Here is a 23,495-nt window from a genome sequence, read left to right as displayed (position 1 = left end):
AACACATAAATTCTATATGCATGCCAGAAACTTTTATTAACTGAATCTCATGACATCAACATTCATAACAGGACTTAGAAGAAGCAGGGTACTCATTCCTAATATACATTTCCATTCCTCTGGCCCTAGGAATGGCATCTCCTTTCAAAGGGGGGTCAGAGGAGGGCCTCATTTGAGAAACCAAGTTTTTTGAGCAAAAAAGAATGTTATACAGTTTGGACGCAACTGTAAGGTCTTGGATATTTGCATGTAGACCACGAATATTGCAATACAGTAAATGACATTGACGAAGTCTAGGTCGCACTGGTCCTGGATTTTGATCAATGTCTCCAGACAGCATGAGAATTAATGACAATAAAAAAATATTCATCATACTTGAAAACTAACTTAACTATGATGATAACAAAAACAATGTGTACAAAATATATATAAAGTATTTTGATAAAATCCATACTGCTAAAGATAGAGAATCGGAAAAACTTGTCAACATGGTGGAGGCGATGCACCATGCAAGGTTAAATACCCTTCAGGGTAGCCACTTCAACTATTGCGATAACTGTTTGGTACCTCTACCAGTGAGGCATTTATTGACCGAGTACCACACTCTTGGGTACTTAAGAAATAGATATTTGAGGCTCAAGGTAAGGATGGCAGGTTCATCCTTACCAAGAATCTTAGGCAGGATGTGCTGTGTGATACCAGCAACGTTTTTAGATTTATCTCAGAAGCAGGTTTTCTTAAAGCTTTTATTTTTCTATTAACATGTTTCCATATATGGTTTTGAATTAAATTTTCTTTTGTAGTTTTCTTATAACAACTGATATTGGCATAAATGATCTTGGATATCATGTTGCTAGAAAACACAAAATCAATCAATCTATCAATCAGGTATAACCTGCCCTGTTTCAAACCCTAACCTAACTCCTCAAGTGGTAGCTAATGGTTCTAATGCAACATTCAGTAAGGGTTTTGGTGGTACATGGTATCTCCCTGGCTAGAGATCATTTTACTGAGCGAAACTATTGAACTCCCGTATTCTAGCCACTCTTTTAGACACCTAGGGTTTGCGAGGTAGACGACCAAGATTTTAGCTTAAATCCTTATATCACTACGTTCAGTAAAGGAAATGCCTCGTGATGAAGTAAGTCCCTCTGAACCTCTGCTTATCACTTATGGCCCGAGAAGTTATAGAAATTTTCTTACTCTACTCATGAAATAAGAGCTCTTTACAACTCTTATTGTTTTGTAGTTGGCATGGAAAATCGTATGATTCCCTTGGGCTAATGGATTTATATTTATATAAAGATTCACCATTCAAATGCATCTTGTTTGAATGGCTGTGTACATCCCTCACTTAAAAGTTCACCCACAAGCTCAGCTCATGGTTTTAAATGTAGGAATCAGTACCTCGCTTGCTTCTGTGAGTCACTGTACCTCTCTGAGAAATATGTTGCATGATTATACTGAAATTCTTAGTGTAAACAAAATGCTCAGTTAACCCTTTTACCGTCAATGGAAGTACTGGTACGTTTCACAAAACTCATCCCTTTACCCCCATGGACGTACTGGTACATCCTTTCAAAAAAACTGCTATTTATATTTTTTTGGCATATTTTTTATAACTTTATGAGAAACTTCAGGCATTTTCTAAAAAAAATGAGACCAACCTGACCTCTTTATGATGAAAATTAAGGCTGTTAGACCGAGTGGTCGCTATATTAGTTACTATGTCTAGAAATTTGGAAATGGTGTGGTCACCAGTTCATAGTCATGTTAGCAAATATCCCCAGTTAACAACCCTGCCACATTGGGTCTGGTCGTGACTCGGATGGTTGACTGCCTGGGAAAACCAGATGCTCTTGTCCAAACTATGGTTTGCTGGATCTCTTAGCATAGGAAGTAGATACCCTTGTAGGTATAGGAATTATCAAGATATTTACACTTTCCCCTCTTATACCATGATATAGTAGGTGTGAAACAAGTTTAGGCTTTCTGTGAATTACAATGGCTCTTAATAGCACCATTCATAGCATAAAGAAATATGGTCCATGAGTCTGTGCCATCTGTTTTCAGTGTGTCCAAGAAAGTTGTTGTACCCATCAATCTGTTCAGTCAACCCATTTCAAAGGCGGTCCATAAAAAGCAGATAAGTTATACTTCTAATCACTTGGCAACTTTCAATGGTAATCATGAACCTATATTCTTCACTGCCATCAAGATTGTTCTTTATTGGTGTAAAATACAGTAACATTATCTTGTATCAAAAGACTCTACAGTAGTATATTTATTTTCAGTGGTGTCAGTCTAAGAATGTATCACTGACTAAAATTAGATGTGATTATACTGTTAATGACAATGAAACAATTTCCAATAGATTTAGTACATTTGAGAACAAAGCCCTCAGAAGGATATTGGGAGTTAAATGGCAGGACAGGATTAGAAATAGAACTATAAGAGAGATTACTCGAGTGCCATATGTGGATGAGATCATGATGAGAAGTAGATGGAGATGGTATGGCCATGCTCTTTCCACTGCCCAAGAGAGATTAGGTCACCAAACATTCAGCTGGGCTCCACAAGGGTCTAGAAGAGCTAGAAGACCCAGGCCTACATGGCTGAGGACTATGAAGCATGAAGTAGGATACGATGAATGGAGAAGTATTGAATTAAAAGCTCAAGATAGAGACGATTGGCAAAATCTAATCAAGGCTCTTTACGTCAATAGGCATAGGAGGAAATGATGATGATTATGATAATACTGTTAAAACTTAAGGTGTGATTTTATGAAAAGAATTCAGAATCTTGTTCTTTATAGGTTATAGATCATGCCTAATTTAGAACTGAAGTATCTATGATTAGACCTCTCCTTTTCAGGTTTTATTATGGATTTCTTTAACCCTGTTGGTATTAGATGGACTCCATAATCAGGGCATTTTTTTTTAAGAATTGGTGTGGTTCTACATATTTAAAAGGTTCAATTTTTATATCTTTGGAAAACCATTCACTTAAAGATATCGTAGCTTGAAGGATCTTTTTCTACCCCCCAGATACTGAAGCCTTGACGAGGATGGGGGCTAAGGGATTAGCAGCTGGTTTCTTATGAACAGCGGTAACTGCTTTTCCACTGGACCTTGGTGCCCAATTGTTGATCCAACTAGATTAGTCAGTACTTCCTCTTTCTTTTGGTTATTTCTTTTACTCTCCCCTGTCTTCCTCCTGGGCATTAATTTGTTGACGACTTTGGCTTGTTTAACTTTGGTTTGACTGCTTCTTTGAATTTGGCGCAGGGTGGGATGGATGGCATACCATCTCCACCTGTACAAATTTAGACGCTATCCCACTCTAGCAGACCCCATTGGGTGCAGACTTAGTCTGTTAAGAGTCGGGCTCCAGTGATCCGGTTTTAAGTTGCTCATATTTGTGGGTAATGGGTGACGCCAGGCATTGGAATCGTCGGTGGGAGGGGCTAACTAACCCCATTGACCAGTGTACGCCCACCTAAAGAGAGGCAGCCCCTCTCTAATAGATGACTGGTCCCCGCTGAAGCCTTTTCTTGTGTTGGGCCACATGGGATAGGAGGACTGACATCCTCCGATAAAAGGTGGATAACCCGGCTTGCTTCTTCGATACAGACAAAACCCTCGGTTGACGACCGCGAAACTGAAAAGGACCATTCTACAGATGCTAAAAAAAAAACAGGTAATTCTGGGGGCACAAGGAAACTGCAAATCCTTCATGTTACCCAAATCCCAATAGATACTAATTATGATGAGCTATATAAAGCATTTAAGACTTATGGAATGACATTGGAAATAAGAATAAAACTTCAAGGTGATATATTGGATTCATGGGTATCTTATAATAGTCATGAAGAAGTATTTAATGCCTTTAGTAGTATTTTGCATGTCAAAATTAATAATCTTAATGTTAATGGTGCATTGTGTGATAAGGTACCAACAGACTTGGACATATACTGGCCTTCCAACTGGTGTGGAAAAGATGTTGATGTAGACAAACCCTCCCAAAGAAAGTCAAAACTACCAATGTGGCTTGTTTCGGAGTCTTAAGGGAGTACAATGAATTATTTTAAAATTTGTGAATTTATACAGAAACAAGTAGGAACCATTACTCCAGGTGATATATCCCACTTTGGAAAATATAATTTTTCTCATCCATGCCAAATCATCCACACAGTCTGTCATATTATCTAACCTAAAAACTAGTGGTGAAGATATTAAATTAGATGTCAAATCCCACTTAAGTTTTAGTTATGGAAAGGGAGTAGTTTTCAATAAAGACCTGTATGAATTTATAGATGTGGAGATACTGGCCATGTGTTCACTAACAGTATGGAGGGTTCATAAAGTTCCTGGAATATCGATGATTATCCTTACTTTCCAGAATGCTGATGTACTCTTCCATATTGTTAGTGAGAATGAAAGGTTAGAGTTCCACCTTTCAAACACAAGCCACTACAGTGTTTCAACTGTTTTTAATTCGGACACCCTTCAAAAGTTTGTAAAAAAGATAAAATGTGTAGCATTTGCTCCAAACCTTACTATGGAGAGTTTATACTTGAGGCTGTGGGTTCGAACTGCAGCTCAAATCATAAATCCACCGATAGGAGCTGAGAGCTATGTAAATTGGAAGAAGCTGCCGTCAACAAATCTAGTGGGGAACACACAAATATAGGGATTGCCAAAAGACACTGAATAAACAAAACTGTTATGCAAAGGCGTTGAAATGTAAAGGAAATTTACCACAGGAGACATCAAACACACCTAGTACTGCCAGTAGTTCTAAAAAAAGAAATACAACATCTAATAATAAAGTACTGCTTGATTAGGTAAGCATATTGCCTTCTGAGGCTTTGTCACTGTATTAATACTGGGGCATTGCCCACCTCTGTACAACCTTTGTCCCCCATCACCAACAATAGTACACACCTCTCTCAGGCCATATTCTTGCCTGATTTGATGGAGGGTCCACTCAAAACCAAGCTACCAGGTGCACCTGTATTGGGGAAGGTGCAAAAACCTGGCAGCTCACACCTATTAACCGGAAGAGAGAGAAACCTCCATCTCTCTTGAACCCTTCCATAAGAAACATCAGAGATATGACATCATGTAAATATGATGTTTTGTGTGTTGATGTTTCTGATCTGCCAGAAGACAGTTTAAATAAACCAGAAATTCAAGTTGAAGTCCATCCTCCCCCTCAACAATTAGATCAAAAGGACAAAAATAAAAACAAATGCAAAACCCAATTTATCAAGACCCTCAAATAAAACCAACAGGAAATATTGTTAGGTCAAAAATTGTTAATGGGAAGGCTTCATCGAAGGTGTCTTCCATACATAAACATAAATTTTTCCTCCATTTTGCAATGGAATTGTCAGGGTTTAAGGGCCAAATAAGAAGAACTTAAGCTCCTCATTCATGAGACACTCCCCCCATAATTATATGTTTACAGGAGAGCAAATTTGATCATAGTACTCCTTGCCCTTGCAAATATATTAGCCTACAGGATACCATATGGTCAACGAGTAGGGAGCGATGGCTGAAGTCTTATATAAGTTCATTGAGAGGTTCCCAAAATATCTTTATCTATTTGTACACCTCTGCAGGCAAAGGTTGTACAGATTGATATAAGAAGAAAATACACATGTTGTTCTCTTAACTTCCCTCTAAATGACAACACATCATAAGATGTAAGAGGTGATTCAACCTTTTCTTTTACTTGGAGATTTGAATGGTAGACATCCTTTATGGGGCGACGTTTTAGCAAACACCAGAGGCAGTATTATATCATCAATTGTAGAAAATAAGGATGTCAGACGCCTTAATATAGGAGAGCCCACGCATTTTCATATTCAGCCAGGTACTCTCTCATGCATAGACCTTTCAGTTGCAAGCTCTAACTGCCGTCTCAATTTTGATTGGAGGATATTAGATGGTTGCCATACTAGTGATCATATTCCAATCATTATAAACATCAATAGTCCCCCTTTACAAAGATTGCCACGATGGAATCTTGACAAGGCGGACTGGGTTAAATTTCATAAGCTAAGTGAAATCGAGGGGAGTACAGAACAGTTTGAAAATATTGATGATGCCATAGACTTACTGAATGGAACTCTTCATACAGCAGGAGTCAATTCAGTTCCCAAAAACAACGGTTATTCAAACAATGACCAGTCCCCTGGTGGTCTACAGAACTAACTGCCATGCACAGAGTCACAAGAAGGTCCTTAACTCGATTGCGTAGATGCCATACTGAAGAGAATTTGATTATATACAGTAAATGTAGAGCACATTTCCGCCGTGCCATGAAAGAAGCTAGGTGCCAATCTTGGGTATCTTTTGTTTCCTCCAATAACAGTAGAACACCACCATCTTCTGTGTGGAGGGAAGTAAAAACAATAGCAGACAAATTGACCCCCAACCCACCACGTGTTGAAGGTAAATTGCCAATATGTGACAAGCAAATGAGGTTAGTAATGCCCTGGCTGATTATTTCTCAAATGCATCATGCAAGTGAGAAGCAACTCCTAGTCATCAGTATAGGAGCATTGAAGAAAAGAAAATTTTAAATTTTGCAACAGGAAAGGAAGAGTCAAACAATTCTCCTTTTACTGAAAGAGAAATTGATTATGCACTTGCTACTTATAATGATACAGCCCTAGGACCCGACGGAATTCCATATGCAATGATTAAACATGTACCTGTTAATACAAAATTATTTATTTTCAGCATTATTAACATAATATGGCATGATCATAGTTATCCAAGTGTTTGAGAACTAGCCATTATTTAGCATTTTTAAAACCTGGTAAGGATAAGTTCTTAGCAGCAAACTACCGACCTATTCCATTGACATGTTTATGTAAGATCATGGAGATGGTCAATGCAAGGCTGATGTGGTACCTGGAAAAGGAGGGCATTTTAACACCTATCCAGTGTGGATTTAGAAAAATGCACTCGACTGATGTGTTGGTACAACTGGAATCCTCTATTTGTAAAGCCTTTGCTTCCAAACAGCACCATGTAGCAGTTTTTTTTTTTTTTTTTTTTGAAAAGGCATATGATGCTGCATGGAGAGATGGTATAATTAAACCATTCATGAATTGGAATTAAGAGGAGAGCTACCACTGTTTATTCAATCATTTCTTACACAGCTTTTCAAGTCAGGGAGTTGGGAAAACTGTATCAGAGATAAAATGTCAGGAAGAGGGAGTTCCTCAGGGTAGTGTGCTGAGTGTAACCCTATTTGCACTAGAAATTAATGCGATATCCTCAGTTATTCCCCGAGATATTCTCTCAACACTATTTGTGGATGAGCTCTCCATATCATTTGCTGGAGCTGGAATGGCAATGGTTGAAAGAAAACCAACTCTAAATTGACAAAATTATCCAGTGAGCCGATATGATTGGATTTAAGTTTTTGACAAGTAAAACTGTTGTTGTCCATTTCTGTCATATATAGGGAGTACGTCCAGACCCGGATATATATATATCAAAGGTTAACAGGTTTCCATATTTAAGTGAAGTTAAATTTCTAGGGTTGATATTTGATTATAGGCGTACATGGGTTCCCCACTTGAAACCCTTAAAAGTAGAATGCCTTGAGACTGAATCTTATAAAAGTTTTTTTTATGAATAGAACTTACCTGGCAGTTATATATATAGCTGAGTCTCCGACTGCGGCAGAATTTAATCGAAAATCGCGGCAACCGCCTTGTGGTGGTTGTGTGCTTAGATGGTTAACAACCCTTACAGGGTGGTACTTGGAATCATTCCCGTTTTCTGTTCCTCAGATTATCTCTGCCGGCCGGATCGACAACATCGTTGGTCCGCCTTTCAGAATTTTTTCGGATCGCTTTCCCTTCATCGCCTTTTTGGACTTCGTTTTTGGTGAAGTACACTGTGTTGGGATTTGACAATCGTGTTGTTTTTGTTTTTTTGTCTTTTTTGCTTTATTATCATGAGTGAGAAAATTCATTATCGTGTTTGTGCGAATGATATTTGCAAGGTGAGGTTGCCAAAAGTTTCGGTTGACCCTCACACTATCTGTATGGGTTGCAGGGGGTTTGAATGTGCTTTAGATAATAAGTGCAAGGAATGCGAGGTTTTAAGTGATGATGATTGGTTAGCTATGAAGCGCTATGTGTGCAAACTTGAGATTGATAGAGTTAGAAGAGCTAAATCAAAGTCAAAGTCTGCTAGTGAGCCTAGCTTAGATTTATCTATTGACCCTTTGCTTGTAACCCCTTTGGAAGGTATTCCTTCCCCAAATGTAGTGACTCCTGCCCCTTCTACAGGATCTGTGCCTACAGATGACCCTGGGTATGCTAAATTAGCTGCTGAATTGGAGGCCATTAAAGCACAGTTGGAGGCCTTTAAAGGTAAGGGTGTAGGTGAAATTAATGCTTGTGAAAGTGCAGTGGAGGTGGCGACTGATCGAATCTGTCATACCCCTAGGTCTAGACCTCTACCAAGCTCCCAGGACCAAGGGAGAAGGTACGCCGAAAGCCGAAAGGGGGTGAGAGGTGCTTATCCTCGGTCAGTCGTCTCCTCAGACAGTCCTGTTGCGATCTCCCAGGCTGCTCTTGACCGCCGTAGGAAAGGCGTGTAGGATACGTTTGTGTCTTCGCCTGATCGTTCTCCCAGACGTAATTGGTGTTACGAATCAAGACCAATGAAGAGAGGGTGGAACCGGGACGTGCAGTCTCGCTCTCCCTCTCCCGGTTCGAGTAGCAGAGACCCTGATCCTTCGGAAGACGATTTCGATGTTCCTGTTAAAAGGGCGAAACAGAGAGTCCTTAGCCCAGTTAATCCTGCTAGACTCCCTGCTTCTTCTGCCAGCGCTCCCAGTAAAGCCGTACGACAACTGCCGTCTTCGGCACCGCGAGAGCCAGCGGAGGTTGCTAAAGCTTTCATGGTTGTTATGCAGGAACAACTTTCATCGTTAGTTAAAGCTTTCAACCACCCTTCTCAGTCCGTCAGACGTAAGGACGTCTCTTTGCCTGTTAAGAGATCTTCTTCTAAGAGAGATTTTAGTATCTCTCCCAAGAAACCTCTGCGCACTTCGTCGGCCGTACGACAACGCACACCCTCTTCATCGGCACGCTGCCAGGAATTTCCTTCCCCCCTCTCCCGCCGCCAGGACGATACTGCCTCTCGTTCTCGGCGCCGTGACGATTCCGTTTCCCTTTCGAAACACCTGGACGTTACTGCCTCGTTTCTTAGGAAACAGGATGAATTCAGTCTGCATTTTCAAGGCGAAGGCAGCCTGCATCTTCAGGACGCTTCCGTTTCTCGTCATCGTGACGATACTGCCTCTCGTCATCGTGACGATACCGCTTCTCGCCGACTGGATGTTAGCGGCGCTCGGCGCCAGGATTCAAACAGCTCTCGCTGCCAGACTGCTGGCAGCCCAACTCTTCGGGATGTTATCCTTGAGCAGGACCTCGAAGATATTTCGGAAGAGGAAGAAAAACCTGCCGACTCTTCTAGTGATTACAAGGTTCTTTCTCGCTCTCTTTTGGAACTTTATGGGGAGGAATTTCAACCTTTGGCCCCTCGTTCTCCTCAGTCTCAATTTACCAGGAAGAAAGCTACTAAGTCTTCGGCCTTCATCAAAATGAAACTTTCAATTTCGGCCAGGAAAGCTCTCGCTAAAGTGGATGATTGGATGAAGGAACGGAGACAAGCTGTCAAGACCACCTTTTCTTTTCCACCGTCTCGGCTCGCTTCCAAGGCCGGTATGTGGTATGAGACAGGGGAACCTTTGGTGTTAGGAGTGCCTGCCTCCTCCCAAGGTGACTTCTTGGCTCTTGTGGACTCGGCAAGAAGGCATGCTTTAAACTCTGCCAAGGTGATGTGGTCCATGTCGGAGCTTGATCACCTCGTCAAGGGAATTTTCAGGGTTTTCGAGGTTTTCAGCTTCCTGGACTGGTCTCTCGGGACTCTGGCCAGGAAGTCTGAACTCTTGGAGGACACGAAGGACCTGACGAGTATCATGTCCTGCATGGACAAAGCTCTAAGGGATGGAGCTAATGAATTGGCTTCCCTTTTCTCAGCAGGGGTCTTAAAGAAGAGGGCCCTTTTGTGCTCCTTCACCTCTAGATCTGTGACTGTTGCCCAGAAGTCGGAGCTACTTTACGCCCCTTTTTCACGTCATCTTTTTCCTGAAGCTCTGGTCAGAGATATCTCCCTTTCTCTGGCTCAGAAGGCTACTCAGGACCTTTTGTCTCGGTCGGCTAGAAAGACCTTACCTGTTGCTCCTGCTCCTCTGAAGAAGGAGGAGAAGTTTCAACAGCCCTTTCGGGGCAGGATCTCCTCGAGAGCGTATTTTAGGGGGAGAAGACAAGAGTCAGGGCCAAGGACCAGCAGGGGTGCGTTTAGGCCCCGGTCCAAAAAATGAGATGGAAGTCCTCCAGACACCAGTAGGGGCAAGACTGTCTCGTTTTTGGCAGTCTTGGAAAAGGAGAGGGGCGGACACCTGGTCCCTCTCAGTCGTCAAGGAAGGTTACAAGATCCCCTTTTTAAAGAAACCACCTCTCTCAGACTCTCCCCTAGCCTTAGTGGCTCAGTACACCGACGCGGGGAAACGAGAGGCTCTTCTAGAGCTAGTCGACCAGATGTTGGTCAAGGGAGCAATAGAGCCAGTTCAAGACCTCGCCTCCCCAGGCTTTTACAATCGCCTGTTTCTGGTTCCCAAGAACTCGGGTGGATGGAGACCAGTCCTAGATGTCAGCTCTCTGAACGCCTTCGTGGAGAGAACAAAGTTCTCCATGGAGACGACTCAGTCAGTGCTGGCTGCAGTTTGTCCAGGAGACTGGATGGTTTCTCTCGACCTGCAGGACGCTTATTTTCACGTCCCCATTCATCCGTCTTCGAGGAGATATCTGAGGTTTGTGTTCCAGGGCAAGTGCTTCCAGTTCAGGGCACTTTGCTTCAGTATCAGCACAGCTCCCCAAGTTTTCACCAGACTAATGGCGAATGGGGCAGGCTGGTTACACCAGGAGGGGATAAGGGTCTCCTTCTATCTAGACGACTGGCTGATCCAGTCACAGTCGAAAGAGAAATGTCTGGAGGACCTAATGAAGACTTTTACGATCACTCAGGACCTGGGACTCATCTTCAACTGGGGGAAGTCTCAGACCGAGCCGAATCAGACTATTCTCTATTTGGGGATAGTTCTGAATTCAGTTCTTTTTCAGGCTTCTCCCCCCCAGGAGAGGCAGACCAGGTGCCTGGACAAAGTCAAAGACTTTTTGAGGAAGCAGGAATGCTCAGCGAAGGAGTGGATGAGTCTGCTGGGAACTCTATCCTCCCTGGAGCAGCTTGTCCCTTTGGGGAGACTGCACCTAAGGCTTCTGCAACACTTCCTCGCAAAGGTTTGGAACAGAAAGATCCAGGAGGACACTTTTTCTTTTCCCATTCCGACAGAGATCAAGGATCTTTTAATGTGGTGGCTGGACCCACCTCTGTTGGGAAAAGGGATCTCCTTGTTCAAGAAGAACCCCGACCTAGTGTTATTCTCAGACGTGTCCGAGTCAGGCTGGGGAGCAACACTAGGGAACAAAGAGGTCTCAGGTATTTGGGAAGGGAGTCAGGTCAGTTGGCATATCAACAGGAAGGAATTGATGGCCATTTTGTTAGGGCTCAAGGCCTTCAAAACCTCGGTGTCGGGAAAGACTATGGAGATCAATTCCGACAACACCACAGCTCTCGCGTACATAAGGAAGCAAGGGGGAACTCACTCCCTCTCTCTGTTCTCAACTGCGAGAGAGCTTCTCCTTTGGGCGAACGAGAACGAGACCCAGCTGTTGACAAGGTTTCTTCAAGGGCAGAGAAACATCAGGGCAGACATGCTCAGCAGGAGGGGACAAGTCCTTCCTACAGAGTGGACTCTCAACCCGCATGTCTGTCGGAGCCTCTGGAAGTTGTGGGGCAGACCAGTAATAGACCTTTTCGCCTCCGGTCTAAACAAGAGGATCCCCAACTACTGCTCCCTAGTCCCGGACGAGGAAGCTGTTGCAGTGGACGCCTTCTTGATGGATTTGACGGGGCTGGACATGTATGCCTTTCCCCCGTTCAAAATCATCAATCTGGTTGTCAGGAAATTCGCTCTCCTCGATTCGGGAAGAATGATCCTAGTGGCTCCATTCTGGCCTGCGAGGGAATGGTTCACCGAAGTGGTAGGGTTGCTGATGGACTTTCCAAGAAGACTCCCGGCAAGTCCAGATCTTCTCAGACAACCCCACTTCGAGAGATTTCACCAAAACCCCCTCGCTCTCAATCTGACTGCCTTCAGACTGTCGAGAAGCTCGTTAGATCTCGAGGATTTTCGGCACAAGCGGCGAAAGCTATTGCCAGGGCAAGGAGGATCTCTTCACAAAGAGTCTACCAGTCAAAGTGGGAGACCTTTAGAGCTTGGTGCAGGAGGCACAAGGTTTCCTCGTCCTCTACCTCTCTAAGCCAGATTGCAGACTTTCTTTTGTACCTCAGACAGGATGCTAAGCTGGCTGTATCTACCATTAAAGGATACAGGAGCGTGCTCTCAACCGTCTTTAGGCATAGAGGCTTAGAGTTATCTCAGATTAAGGACTTGCAGGACCTCATTAGGTCTTTTGAGACAACGAAGCAGATGCACTTAAGACCCCCTTCTTGGAACCTGGATGTGGTGCTTAAGTTTTTGTGCTCCAGGAAGTTTGAGCCTATCTCGCAAGCTTCTCTGCGAGATGTGACTAAGAAAACCCTCTTCCTTTTGTCTCTAGCGACTGCCAGGAGGATCAGCGAGGTCCGGGCAACCGAGAAGCGTGTAGGCTTCACCCTAAATGGAGCGGTTTGTGCCTTGAGATTCGACTTTCTCGCCAAGAATGAGAACCCTTCGAAACCCTGGCCCAGGACTTTTGAAGTCCCTAACCTCACGAATCTAGTAGGTCAGGAACAGGAAAGCCTCCTCTGCCCGGTTAGGGCTCTCAAGGCTTATTTGGCCCACACTAAGAGCGTGAGGGGTGCTTCCAACTCCTTATGGTGTTCGGTGAAGGATCCTCAAAAACCCCTGTCAAAGAATGCTTTGTCCTTTTTCCTGAGGGAAACTATTAGGGAAGCCCACCTCTTTTGTGAGGAAGAAAACTTCGCCCTGTTGAAAGTACGGGCTCACGAAGTAAGGGCCATTGCTGCTTCGCTGGCATACCGGAAAAATATGTCAGTTTAGCAGATCATGGACGCAACGTTCTGGAGGAGCAACTCTGTCTTCGCTTCTCATTACCTCAGAGAGGTAAGAGTGGACTATGACAAGTGTTATACCTTGGGCCCATACGTAGCTGCGGCTTCTGTATTAGGCAAAGTAGTTACTACCCCCACTCAACCTTAGTTTATGTACTTGTATATGGGTTTGTGTTTTTTATGGTTGTCTGAGGTCCTCGTCTTGTGGTACGGTTCCCTCAGTCCAGATAGATAGTTTATATCTATTTCTGCAAGGTTAGATGGTTAGCTTTAGTAAGGTTGCAGGTTTTTTTATATGGGAAGGTAGTTTTCTGAAGTCTAGTCAAGTTGTTGGTCCTACCCCTTTGACAGACTCGATTGAGTTGTTTGCAGCGTAGCAGGTCTACTCCTGGCTGAACACTCCTAAGGGAAAGCGACTCTAGAGGCAGTTACCTTTGAAGTCAGCTACCTTAGCAGGTAAGGAATCAAGGTGTTTGTTCTCCTACAACTCTTTTGTTGTTCCCCAACTATGTTTTTCTGTCTGTTTCCCTCCTCCAAATGTGTGAATCAGCTATATATATATAACTGCCAGGTAAGTTCTATTCATAAAAATGGAGTTTTTATGATAAAACAAAGTTTTATGAATACTTACCTGGCAGTTATATATATATTTTAAAGCCCACCCACCTCCCCTCAGGAGACAGGTCGGGCAAAGATAATCTGAAGAACAGAAAATGGGAATGATTCCAAGTACCACCCTGTAAGGGTTGTTAACCATCTAACCACACAACCACCACAAGGCGGTTGCCGCGATTTTCGATTAAATTCTGCCGCAGTCGGAGACTCAGCTATATATATATAACTGCCAGGTAAGTATTCATAAAACTTTGTTTTATCATAAAAACTCCATGTTCCATACATTGTGGGGGCCAGACTGCAAAAATCTTAAAATTATACAAAGCCTTGATTTTTTCCAAAAACTAGTTATGATTGTGAAATATACTCCTCAGCCACCCCATGCCGATTAAAAGTTTTAGATTCTTTACACCATGCTGGTATCAGATTGTTCACTGGAGCCTTTAGAACTTCACCTATCCTAAGCCTACTTGTTGACGCTGGAGAGCTATCTTTAGACCTTTACCGGATTTCTTATATTGTTCAGTATTGGTTCAGATTGCAAAGACTCCCTGAATCTTTAGCTTGTCAGACTGCAAACCTTTTAAGGCATTATAGATATTTTGAGTTGCACCCAAAATCTCCTCAACCCTGTGGTTTCTGGACTAAAACATTAGTGGACAGTTTAGATATAGGTAGAAATAAAGTGCTCCCATATAGGATAACATCAACTCCTCCATGTAAATTACCGGATATATCTTTTTGTAAATGTTTTATTGATATAAAAAAGAACATGACTGACTTAGAAGTCAGGATGCTCTTTATGGAACATGTTGAAGAGCACAAGGAATCAATGTTTATATATACTGATAGCTCCAAATCTGATGCTGGCATTGGATTTGAAATATTTAGTAGTGCTTTTAATTGTAGAGGTGCACTTCCTCTAGTATCTTCTGTATTAACTCCCGAACTATATGGCATACTAACCGCTATTGAGAAAATAGCGTCAAAAGACGAGGACAATTTTACCATTTTTGGCGATGCAATAGTCCTACAAGGCACAAGCTTTAGAAGATTTTAATTCCAATAATCCTTTAGTTTTAAAGATTTTAGAGTGACTTTTAATTATTGGCATGAAAGGTATACTAGTTCGAGTTTGCCGGGTTCCGGCACTTGTAGGTGTGTCTGGAAATGAGACGGCGGATTTGCTGGGAAAGAGTGCTGCAGCTGAGTTGCTACCAAGAAGGTATCCCATTCCCAGTAATGATTTTTTACCTACAATTAAGAATTTTATTTATAATAATTGGTAACAACATTGGGATAGTTCACTTAAAAATAAAAGGAGGTATAACGGGAGACTATTCTTTGTTGTCTCCACATTGGTCACACTCGGATGACACATGACACATGAGTTTTTGCTGGCTAGCCAACATCAACCATAATGCGACGACTGTTTAGTACCATTGACAGTGAGGCATTTGTTAGCCAAATGTCCCACATATAGTAGTGAGAAAAATAGATATTCGTTTGAGGCTCGAGGTGAGGATGGCAGGTTCATTCTTGCCAATATTCTTGGACATGATGTGCCCTACCATGCTAGTGGCATTTTTAGCTTTATTTCAGAAGCAGGTCTTCTGAAAGATATTTAACTCTTAACATGACATCTTTGCTTTTATGGTTTTAACTGAATCTTCTTTTATTTTTTATTGTCAATAAAAGATATTGGCATCAATGGCCTTAGATATCAGGATGCCAGAAAACCTCAAATCAATCAATCAATCAAGTATCTGTTCTATTAGCATTAACTTCAGCTAAATGCCTAATAAACTGCAAGCACTATGTTTTTAGGTGGGCTTCAGTAGTATAAAATGTATTTTTCCTAAATTCAGAGCCTAAGTATTTCAAGACAAAGATTCTGTTGCAATGTATTTTCTTTGTCCAGTAAAAGCCGTTCATTATATTTTTGACAAACTATGGATATTACAGGTAGTGTCCCTGATTTGCTATGAGAGAGTAGAATGCCAGTTCATCTTCTGTCCAAAAATGCAGTGTTATTTCTACCTAAAAATTTGGTCACAGAAACTTGCCAAGAATTGTATCTAAATCTTATGAAAGTCTTGAAGATTAGGTTCTAGATATTAGGAGTAAACCTATATCTCTTAATATATGAAGAAATTTTTTTTGGAAGACTTGTAGTGGTAGTTCAATAACATACCTGTTGGTGTTTGATGGACATTATCTGTAAGAATCCTGGTTCTTATTGAGAATATTGTGCTCGAGGTCCTATAATGGCTGCTGAAAATGTGTTTTAGTAAAATTAGTTTATAGATTTTTGTTATCGATATTTCAAATATCATTAGAAAACTGTATTTTTAGATTGTTTCCATTAAATATAGATGAACTGATTCTAGAATTTTAATGATACATTTTAATTTTCTTTTTACCTATCTTTCCTTCACTGAGACACCTCCATCAGAGTGTGGTAGTTAGAAATATAAACATCAGGGAAGGTTTATAGAAGTAAGCATAATTTTGATAATAAAATTAATTTCTATACTCACCTGATGTTCATATACATGCCCACCCTCCTTTCCACTGACTTGTGATGTCCAGTATTTAGGGAATGCTTTCAACTTCAAAAGGGAATAACTTGGGACCACTAATGCTCTCTATCATTAACCACTAGTTTGTTCCATAACTTTACTAGGGAAATGTATGTTTTGAAAAAAAAATAAAATGGGAAGGTTTTAATAGGTGTTGGAGGGTAAACATAGGTAAACCGAGCTTCAGGAAAAGAAGCAATATGAACATCAGGTGATTATAGAAATAAAATATTTTATTCAAACTCTTTACTGCATAAATTCAAAAAATTATATTGGCAGTTTCAAGATAATAATCAACAATCAGTTTTACATTTTTGACATTAGCTGTACAAAGGTGGGAAATATGTAACAAACCAGTTTTTATTTGTCACAAAATAGAAAAGATTATCTTTCCAATGTTTTTTTTTTCTTTACAGTTTAAAAAGTTCCACAACCATACACAGTAAAAAGTATAATTTTCTAAGTTTTGCGTAATTCCATGTTCAATAGTTTGTTTTCATTCTCTTTATTCTTTGGTTTGCTTATTTTGTATGTCATGATATCAAACTTGACTATTTCCTTGTACAGCTCTTAGTTTTAGTTGAGGGGGAGGACCTTTGAACTAAAGAAGAGGGCTGTATTAGACAATGGTTTGTAAATACAAAATGAAAATTTTATTTTATCAATGTAATGTATTAATTTTGCTAGTTTTTTGTTATTTATTTTGTTCACTTTATTTTGTTATTGGTGCAGATGCTGTCCATCGAGCCCTTGGCTAGCGGTAGCCTCGTCTCCAGCCCTGTCCCCCCAACTCTTCTTCACCTCACCCCTTCACCACTCCAATCACTACATAATGATCATCCAACTCCCATTCCTCTAATGTTTTCTCCAGCAACTCCCCTAAATATTCAAGTTCATGATACAGTGTCTAGAGCAGAAGTTTGTGAAGGAAATCATGTTCAAACAAAACCAGTCTTTCAGCATAATAGAGAGTTAAGGGATTTGAATGTTGATACATCACGTTCCCAACAGTCTTTATCAATATCTTCTGAAATGAGCTCTAGCTTACCTCCTTGTGTTCCAGAATTGGCTAATCACAGTAATTCAGTAAATTTGCTTGTTGAGTCCCCATCTTCTTCAACTAGTCCTACCTGTATTTCTCAGACTGCCTTGGTGATGTGTAGTGATTCTACCTCATTCACCAATGAAAGTGTGCTACCTTTCCAACATCAGTCTTCTTATCTATCATCAAATGCTCAAGGGGATAGCTCTACTGGTTCTTTTGATCTAGCATCTCCTGAGGTAGTTTCTGCTATTGTATCTCCATCTTTATCTGGTCCCTCTATTGGTGCTTATCCATCAAATATTGATCATAGTCAGCTCTTCTCAGATACTTTGACCTGTACACCCCAGTCAGTCATTCAGTCCCCTTGTCTTCCTGTGGATACAAGTAACAGCAACACCAATTGCTTTAATGCTGAAGTGCCCATTACATTCACCACTGTTGCAGAATCTGTACCAGCATCAGGTCCTACACCATACTCATCTGTTAGCTCTGTTTTCCCTATTCCTATTCCTGCTTTTCTCAACCCCTTCTCCGGAATTGACCCTGATGCAGAATCCCCAACCAATAATTTATATGAGTCTACTGCTGGTGTACCAGTGGCAGAGGAACCTAGTTCAGTTAAGGTATTGTTTTTCATAGGCTTTCATTTTAGTAATAAAAAAATTACTTTATCTTGTAAATAAACATTAGTCTGCATTTCAAATAGCTTACAACATTTTACGTTGAAACTGATGTAAATTTTTTATTCTTAGGTGGTTTGTCATTTGCTATTTATGAAAAGTTAGGACTAATTTTTCAACATAAATAACTTTTTATTACCAGGCATTTATTGTCAACCATTGGGTTAAAAGGCCTTGATGAATAGAAATCAATTAATAATTGAAATATTTGATAATATTAGGAGGATCCCTGGTTTCAAGGTTTATTTGTAAGAAATTTAGATAAAAAATAATTTCATCATTATTTTCAGAAGTGTTTTTGAAATAGTATTGAAAAAAGATGCTACTTTTTTAATTTACTCCATTTTACTCCATTTTACACCTCAGTCCTATAGCTAAAAGTTTTAAAGCATGAGATTCTTTACCATGGAATAGACAAATATTTTGCCCTATACCTCTTCTCTCAGGGGGAAATCTCCCATTACGGTATGGTACTTGTACTCCTGGGTATAAACCGTGCCCGAAGGTCCACAGGAACCAGTCAAGCTCCCCAACTCATTCTATCTTGGTCATTGGTTAATGACCTAGACATCATAATCTTGATGTTTGATATTCTTGTTTTCATTTTGTGTATAGAGCTTAGTTTGGGATTAGTAAATGATGTCTGCCTTTTAAAGTCCCTGATAACTAATATCAGGCAAGGGCACAAAAAAAGCTTGAATAATCCCGGCACTAACAAAATCAAAGATAACTAAATATAATTTTATTAAAAATCGCATATTTTTGTCAAAAGGCTGAAACATATAAATTGGGGGGATCATGAGGTGGGGAAGAATCCATGGGAACTCTATTCACATTCTACTCCCCTGAAATGGGGCTCCTATGCAGGCATTACATAGAGGAGAGGATATGTAAAGAATACTTTATTTTGTTAAAGCTCCTAAGCTGGAACTTTGTATATTGACACTGATCTGGAGGTATGTATCAAAATAATGAATTATTAAAATTGTGTCATTAGAAAACTAGACCTTTATACCTGTGGTACAATGTGTACAGGTTGATAATGTGAACTAAGCAAAATATGTGGTAAATGATACAATTGTTCAGATAAACAAACAACATAGTATTGTATAGTTCAGTACAGTATATGAAATTGGTGGCAAAGAGGATGCCTGATTAAAACAGAAAGGGAGTAAGTTCAGGCTATTGCTCCTTTCTTGTCTTCTAGCACTGCACAGATTAGTAGGGAAGTTGAGATTAGTTTCCAGTCGCTGAGTAAGAATTTGGATGTAGGAACAAATGTATGATCTTAAATCACAATTTAATTATTTCATACAATATTCCTGTTTCTTCTCCTGATATTTCTAATTCCTCTCTTTGTGTTTTGTTATCTGGTAGTGGATCCTTTTCCATCTCCTTTTGTGCCAGCTAAGAGTTTTGCTATTTTACTATACTGCTTAGCCTACCATTTTTAGTAATTTTTTAGTAGATATAAAGTTTTGAGTTTATTAATTCAGTAGTAATTATGATATAACCCAAAAGAGAATTTAATCTTTCAAAATATGCTTTGTTTCCCCTGATGTTCATATTGCTTCTTCTCAAGAAGCTGGCTTTTACCTACATTCACCCATTATTTATTTAATTTTTAAATTTTCCTATTTTTCCCTTGAAAAAAAAGAGACATCCCCTTGGTAAAGGAAGGAACTTTTGAGCAGTAAATGATAACTTACGTGCCAGTGTTCTTCATCATGTATTTCAGTTTCTCAGTTGTTTCTGTGGTGATAGGCCTCTCCAGATTGTTTGCCTATTATTTCGTGGAGTTATGTATGGGAATTGTTTCTAGGAGATCATGATCCGCAATCCCTTGTGTATCATGGGGCAATATTGTAATTGAATAACCATTGTGAAGAGTGCTTTGTTTTATCGATGGTTCCCCTTCAAGTTAACTGTTCTAAGTGAAATGAAACTTGCTGTTAGTTTAGGGGGAAAGTCAAGGAAGTTTAGGCTAGTTGATTATATCGGGGATGATGACAATACTGACATACCTCTCCTTTTAGACAATTCACAAAATCAGTCAACTTACAATAGTAATAAGCTATTTAGCTCTTATAATTGCTAGTTTTCTTTGATAAAGTTCAGTAGTCCAGTGAATTCTATATTAAAAGTGGTAATTCTGGTCCTACCCAGCCTGTTGTCTATCCTAACCTAACTCTCTCCCCAAATTGAGTCTAGTTGTAATAATGTCTCTTTTGGTAAGGGTTCTGAAAGTTAGTTGCACAGTACAGATTTGAAAGCCTTTCACAGAGCCTCAGATTCTATAATTACTTTAGACCCTTCTGCTGCTAAACCTATATATGCTGCAATCCGAGTCACTTTACAGTATAAGCCAACCAGTGTGTGAGGCAGATCAAGTGGATATTCTGATCTTTATATCCCTCCACTTGCTAAAGCATGCGCTCCTAAACAGCCTCCTATTACTAATGTGGATGGCATAGCATATTGTATGATTTCCCTTAAATCATGATGAGGTGAAGGAAGTTTCAACTATAGTCTATTTTTTATAGCGGTGCATATTTGCACCGACTCACAGAGGTGCCCGTTTAGCTCGGAAAATTTCCTGATACCTGATTGGTAGGAAGTATTTTTGTCCGAACACCTTCATTGTTCTTAAATAATTACCAAGTAATGTGAATCGAAACTTATTTACTAACCTATATTTCTCCATCAGATATATGTTTTGTCAATAAACAATGTGAAAGAATAAATCTATCATAAAGTATCGTCATGGTAAGTCTAAATTTGATAACACAATCCGCCGAAGTCAACGACAGCAGCTTATTTTCGGATGCACGCTTTGTAATTTTTCACATACTTTACCACAAATTGGGATAAATTACACTCAGCATTAGTTAAACATGTTATTATAAACTTTCTTTGAATACCAGAATTTACCAAAAACATGGAATCAATAAAACCCGATGTTTGTGAAAACTTATGGGGAGGTAAAAGAACAGCCTGCAGCGGCCTGGCGGGAAAACAACCCCATCTGACTGTTATAGACGCAGTTTTTCTTTTGTAATATAGTTCGACCTATTCCTTTAAGTTTAAACAGTCTTGCATTGTCTCTTCGTAATATTTTGCCTAATATTTAACCACATTCCTGTTCCTCACCTTATATCTATCTATTTTCCCCGATATCACTTCTTTCATATATGGGGTATTCCTTATTTCTTATCCTCTGTGGAAAGTGTTGGCTTGAAGGGAAGCGCTTGCTAGTCTCATTAAAATAGTGTAGAGGTGGGAATAAAAAAAATACTATGCTTAATTTCATTTGATATAATGGAAGCTACTGAACAGGTTTGCAGACTAAGCTATACTTGCTACACAGCATGAAATTTGTTATTATTATTTACATACTTACTGGCGTAAGGTACAAAACATAATGAAACGTGGTGCGGATATCCCATATATGAAAGAAGGGATATCGGGGAAAATAGATAGATATTAAGTAAGGAACAGGAATGTGGGAAAATAATAAGCAAAATATTACAAAGAGAAACAATGAAAGACTATTTAAAGTGAAAGGAATAGGTCGAAGTATAATGAAAAAAAAAAAAAAAAATCCGCGTCTGTGACAGTCAGAAGGGATTGTTTTCCCGCCAGGCCACTGCATGCTGTTCTTTTACCTCCCCATAAGTTTTCACAAATATTGGGTTTTATTAATGCCATGTTTTTGGTAAATTCTGATATTCAAAGAAAGTTTATAATAACATGTTTAACTAATGCTGAGTGTAATTTATCCCAATTTGTGTTAAAATGGGTGAAAAATTACAAAATTACAAAGCGTGCATCCGAAAATAAGCTGCTGTCGTTGACTTTGGCGGATTGTGTTATTAAATTTAGACTTACCATGACGATACTTTATAATAGATTTATTCTTTCACATTGTTTATTGACAAAACATATATCTGATGGAGAAATATAGGTTAGTAAATAAGTTTCAATTCACATTACTTGGTAATTATTTGAGAACAATGAAGGTGTTCGGACAAAAATACTTCCGACCAATCAGGTATCAGGAACCTTTCCGAGTTAAAAGGGCACCCCTGTGAGTGGGTGCAAATATGCACCGCTATAAAAAATAGACTATAGTCAATCGTTTGTTCCGACACCATGTACAAAACATTACGCTCTTTACAATGGAGATATATTTCGGCGATAGCTGAAACCAGCCATTAAGCTTTGTACGATGTGTAATTATCCTCTGCACCTGCACTAGTAATAAACAGTCTCTTTTTATTTTGGCTCAGTAGAGTACAGACGTTGTCTTGCTCTCCTGTTGAAATAACCACAAATCCAATTCAATTAAAGAACTGGCCTAAAAGGTAAGATTTTTTTCCTTTCATGTTATTTTTCAGATGTGTCTACTCATGGGATAGTAACCATGCAGGATTGTCTCGGCATTGAAGGGCGGGCGCCATTGTGCCACTTTCATGTCAGTTGTGGAGACCAATCCTCAGTGTCTCAGCCCTGCGCTTAAGGGTGACTCTTGCATGCAGGAGTCTCTTTGCGATGAGTGTCAGGAATGGTCACCCTCCCGGTGGACAAGGTTTAGCAGGCAACAGAAGAAGGGTAAGAGGGATTCTTCCCTATCAGGTTCATCCTCGAAAGGGAAGAAACCTTTGCCATTAGGCTCCATCAGCTCGACCTCACCACTCTGACTCTGCTCAGTCGTCTTCCTCTGGGAGTCGGTCAAGTATGACTGGCACCCATTTTACTCCTGGACAACCCTGCGCTCCAGGAGCCTCCATTGCTTTCCCTAGCGAAGCAGTACAGGCCACTGTCGTAGGGGAGTTTTTTTTTTCCGAACCAGTGCGTCAGCTGGGGCCTTCCTTAGGGCTTATGGGTTCTCCTTGTAAGGAAATGGTACTCGAGGTCTTACGGTTGGGCATGCAGCTGGAGCGCACAGCCTCCCCAGGGATTGATTTCCATCTTCCCCTTTGAGACTCCATAGGTCATGGACCATAAGTCTCTTGGGTGTCCAGCCATCTTGACCTCAGCCTCTACTTGCCCCAACATTCATTCTGCTTTGGAGGACAGGTGTGAGCAGTTGCTGACAATTACTCCTCGGAGTTACTTGTCGAGCTCACTCCGAGCAGGAACAGTTTCAGCCATGACCCAAGGAAAGTTCAGAATGGGGATCTTCCGTCTGAGTTCATCCAGCCAGGGGAAGGCAGAATGAGCTGTCCGGAGGTTTGCCTGAAGATGTTAGTCAACTTCCCCTTCAGAAGGAGAGTTACCCTCCACCAGCCACTATTCAGCAGCCGCCTCGCTTGCATGTAGAGCTGCCTGCAGC

General features: G+C 40.5%; 1 protein-coding gene across 1 annotated transcript in view; it reads left to right on the top strand.

The window, feature by feature from the left end:
- Positions 1 to 23,495, top strand: part of garz (Sec7 domain-containing protein garz) — a 329,166-nt gene that overhangs the window by 230,596 nt on the left and 75,075 nt on the right. Inside the window, exon 14 of the mRNA XM_068371820.1 lies at positions 17,168 to 18,103. Coding sequence (XP_068227921.1) covers positions 17,168 to 18,103 — 936 coding nt within the window. The remainder of the gene's footprint in view (positions 1 to 17,167; positions 18,104 to 23,495) is intronic.

Source organism: Palaemon carinicauda, chromosome 4 (assembly GCF_036898095.1).
Source record: "Palaemon carinicauda isolate YSFRI2023 chromosome 4, ASM3689809v2, whole genome shotgun sequence".
Lineage (NCBI taxonomy): Eukaryota > Metazoa > Arthropoda > Malacostraca > Decapoda > Palaemonidae > Palaemon > Palaemon carinicauda.
The sequence above is the reverse complement of the archived record's forward strand: the minus strand, read 5'-3'. Positions and strand labels throughout refer to the sequence as shown.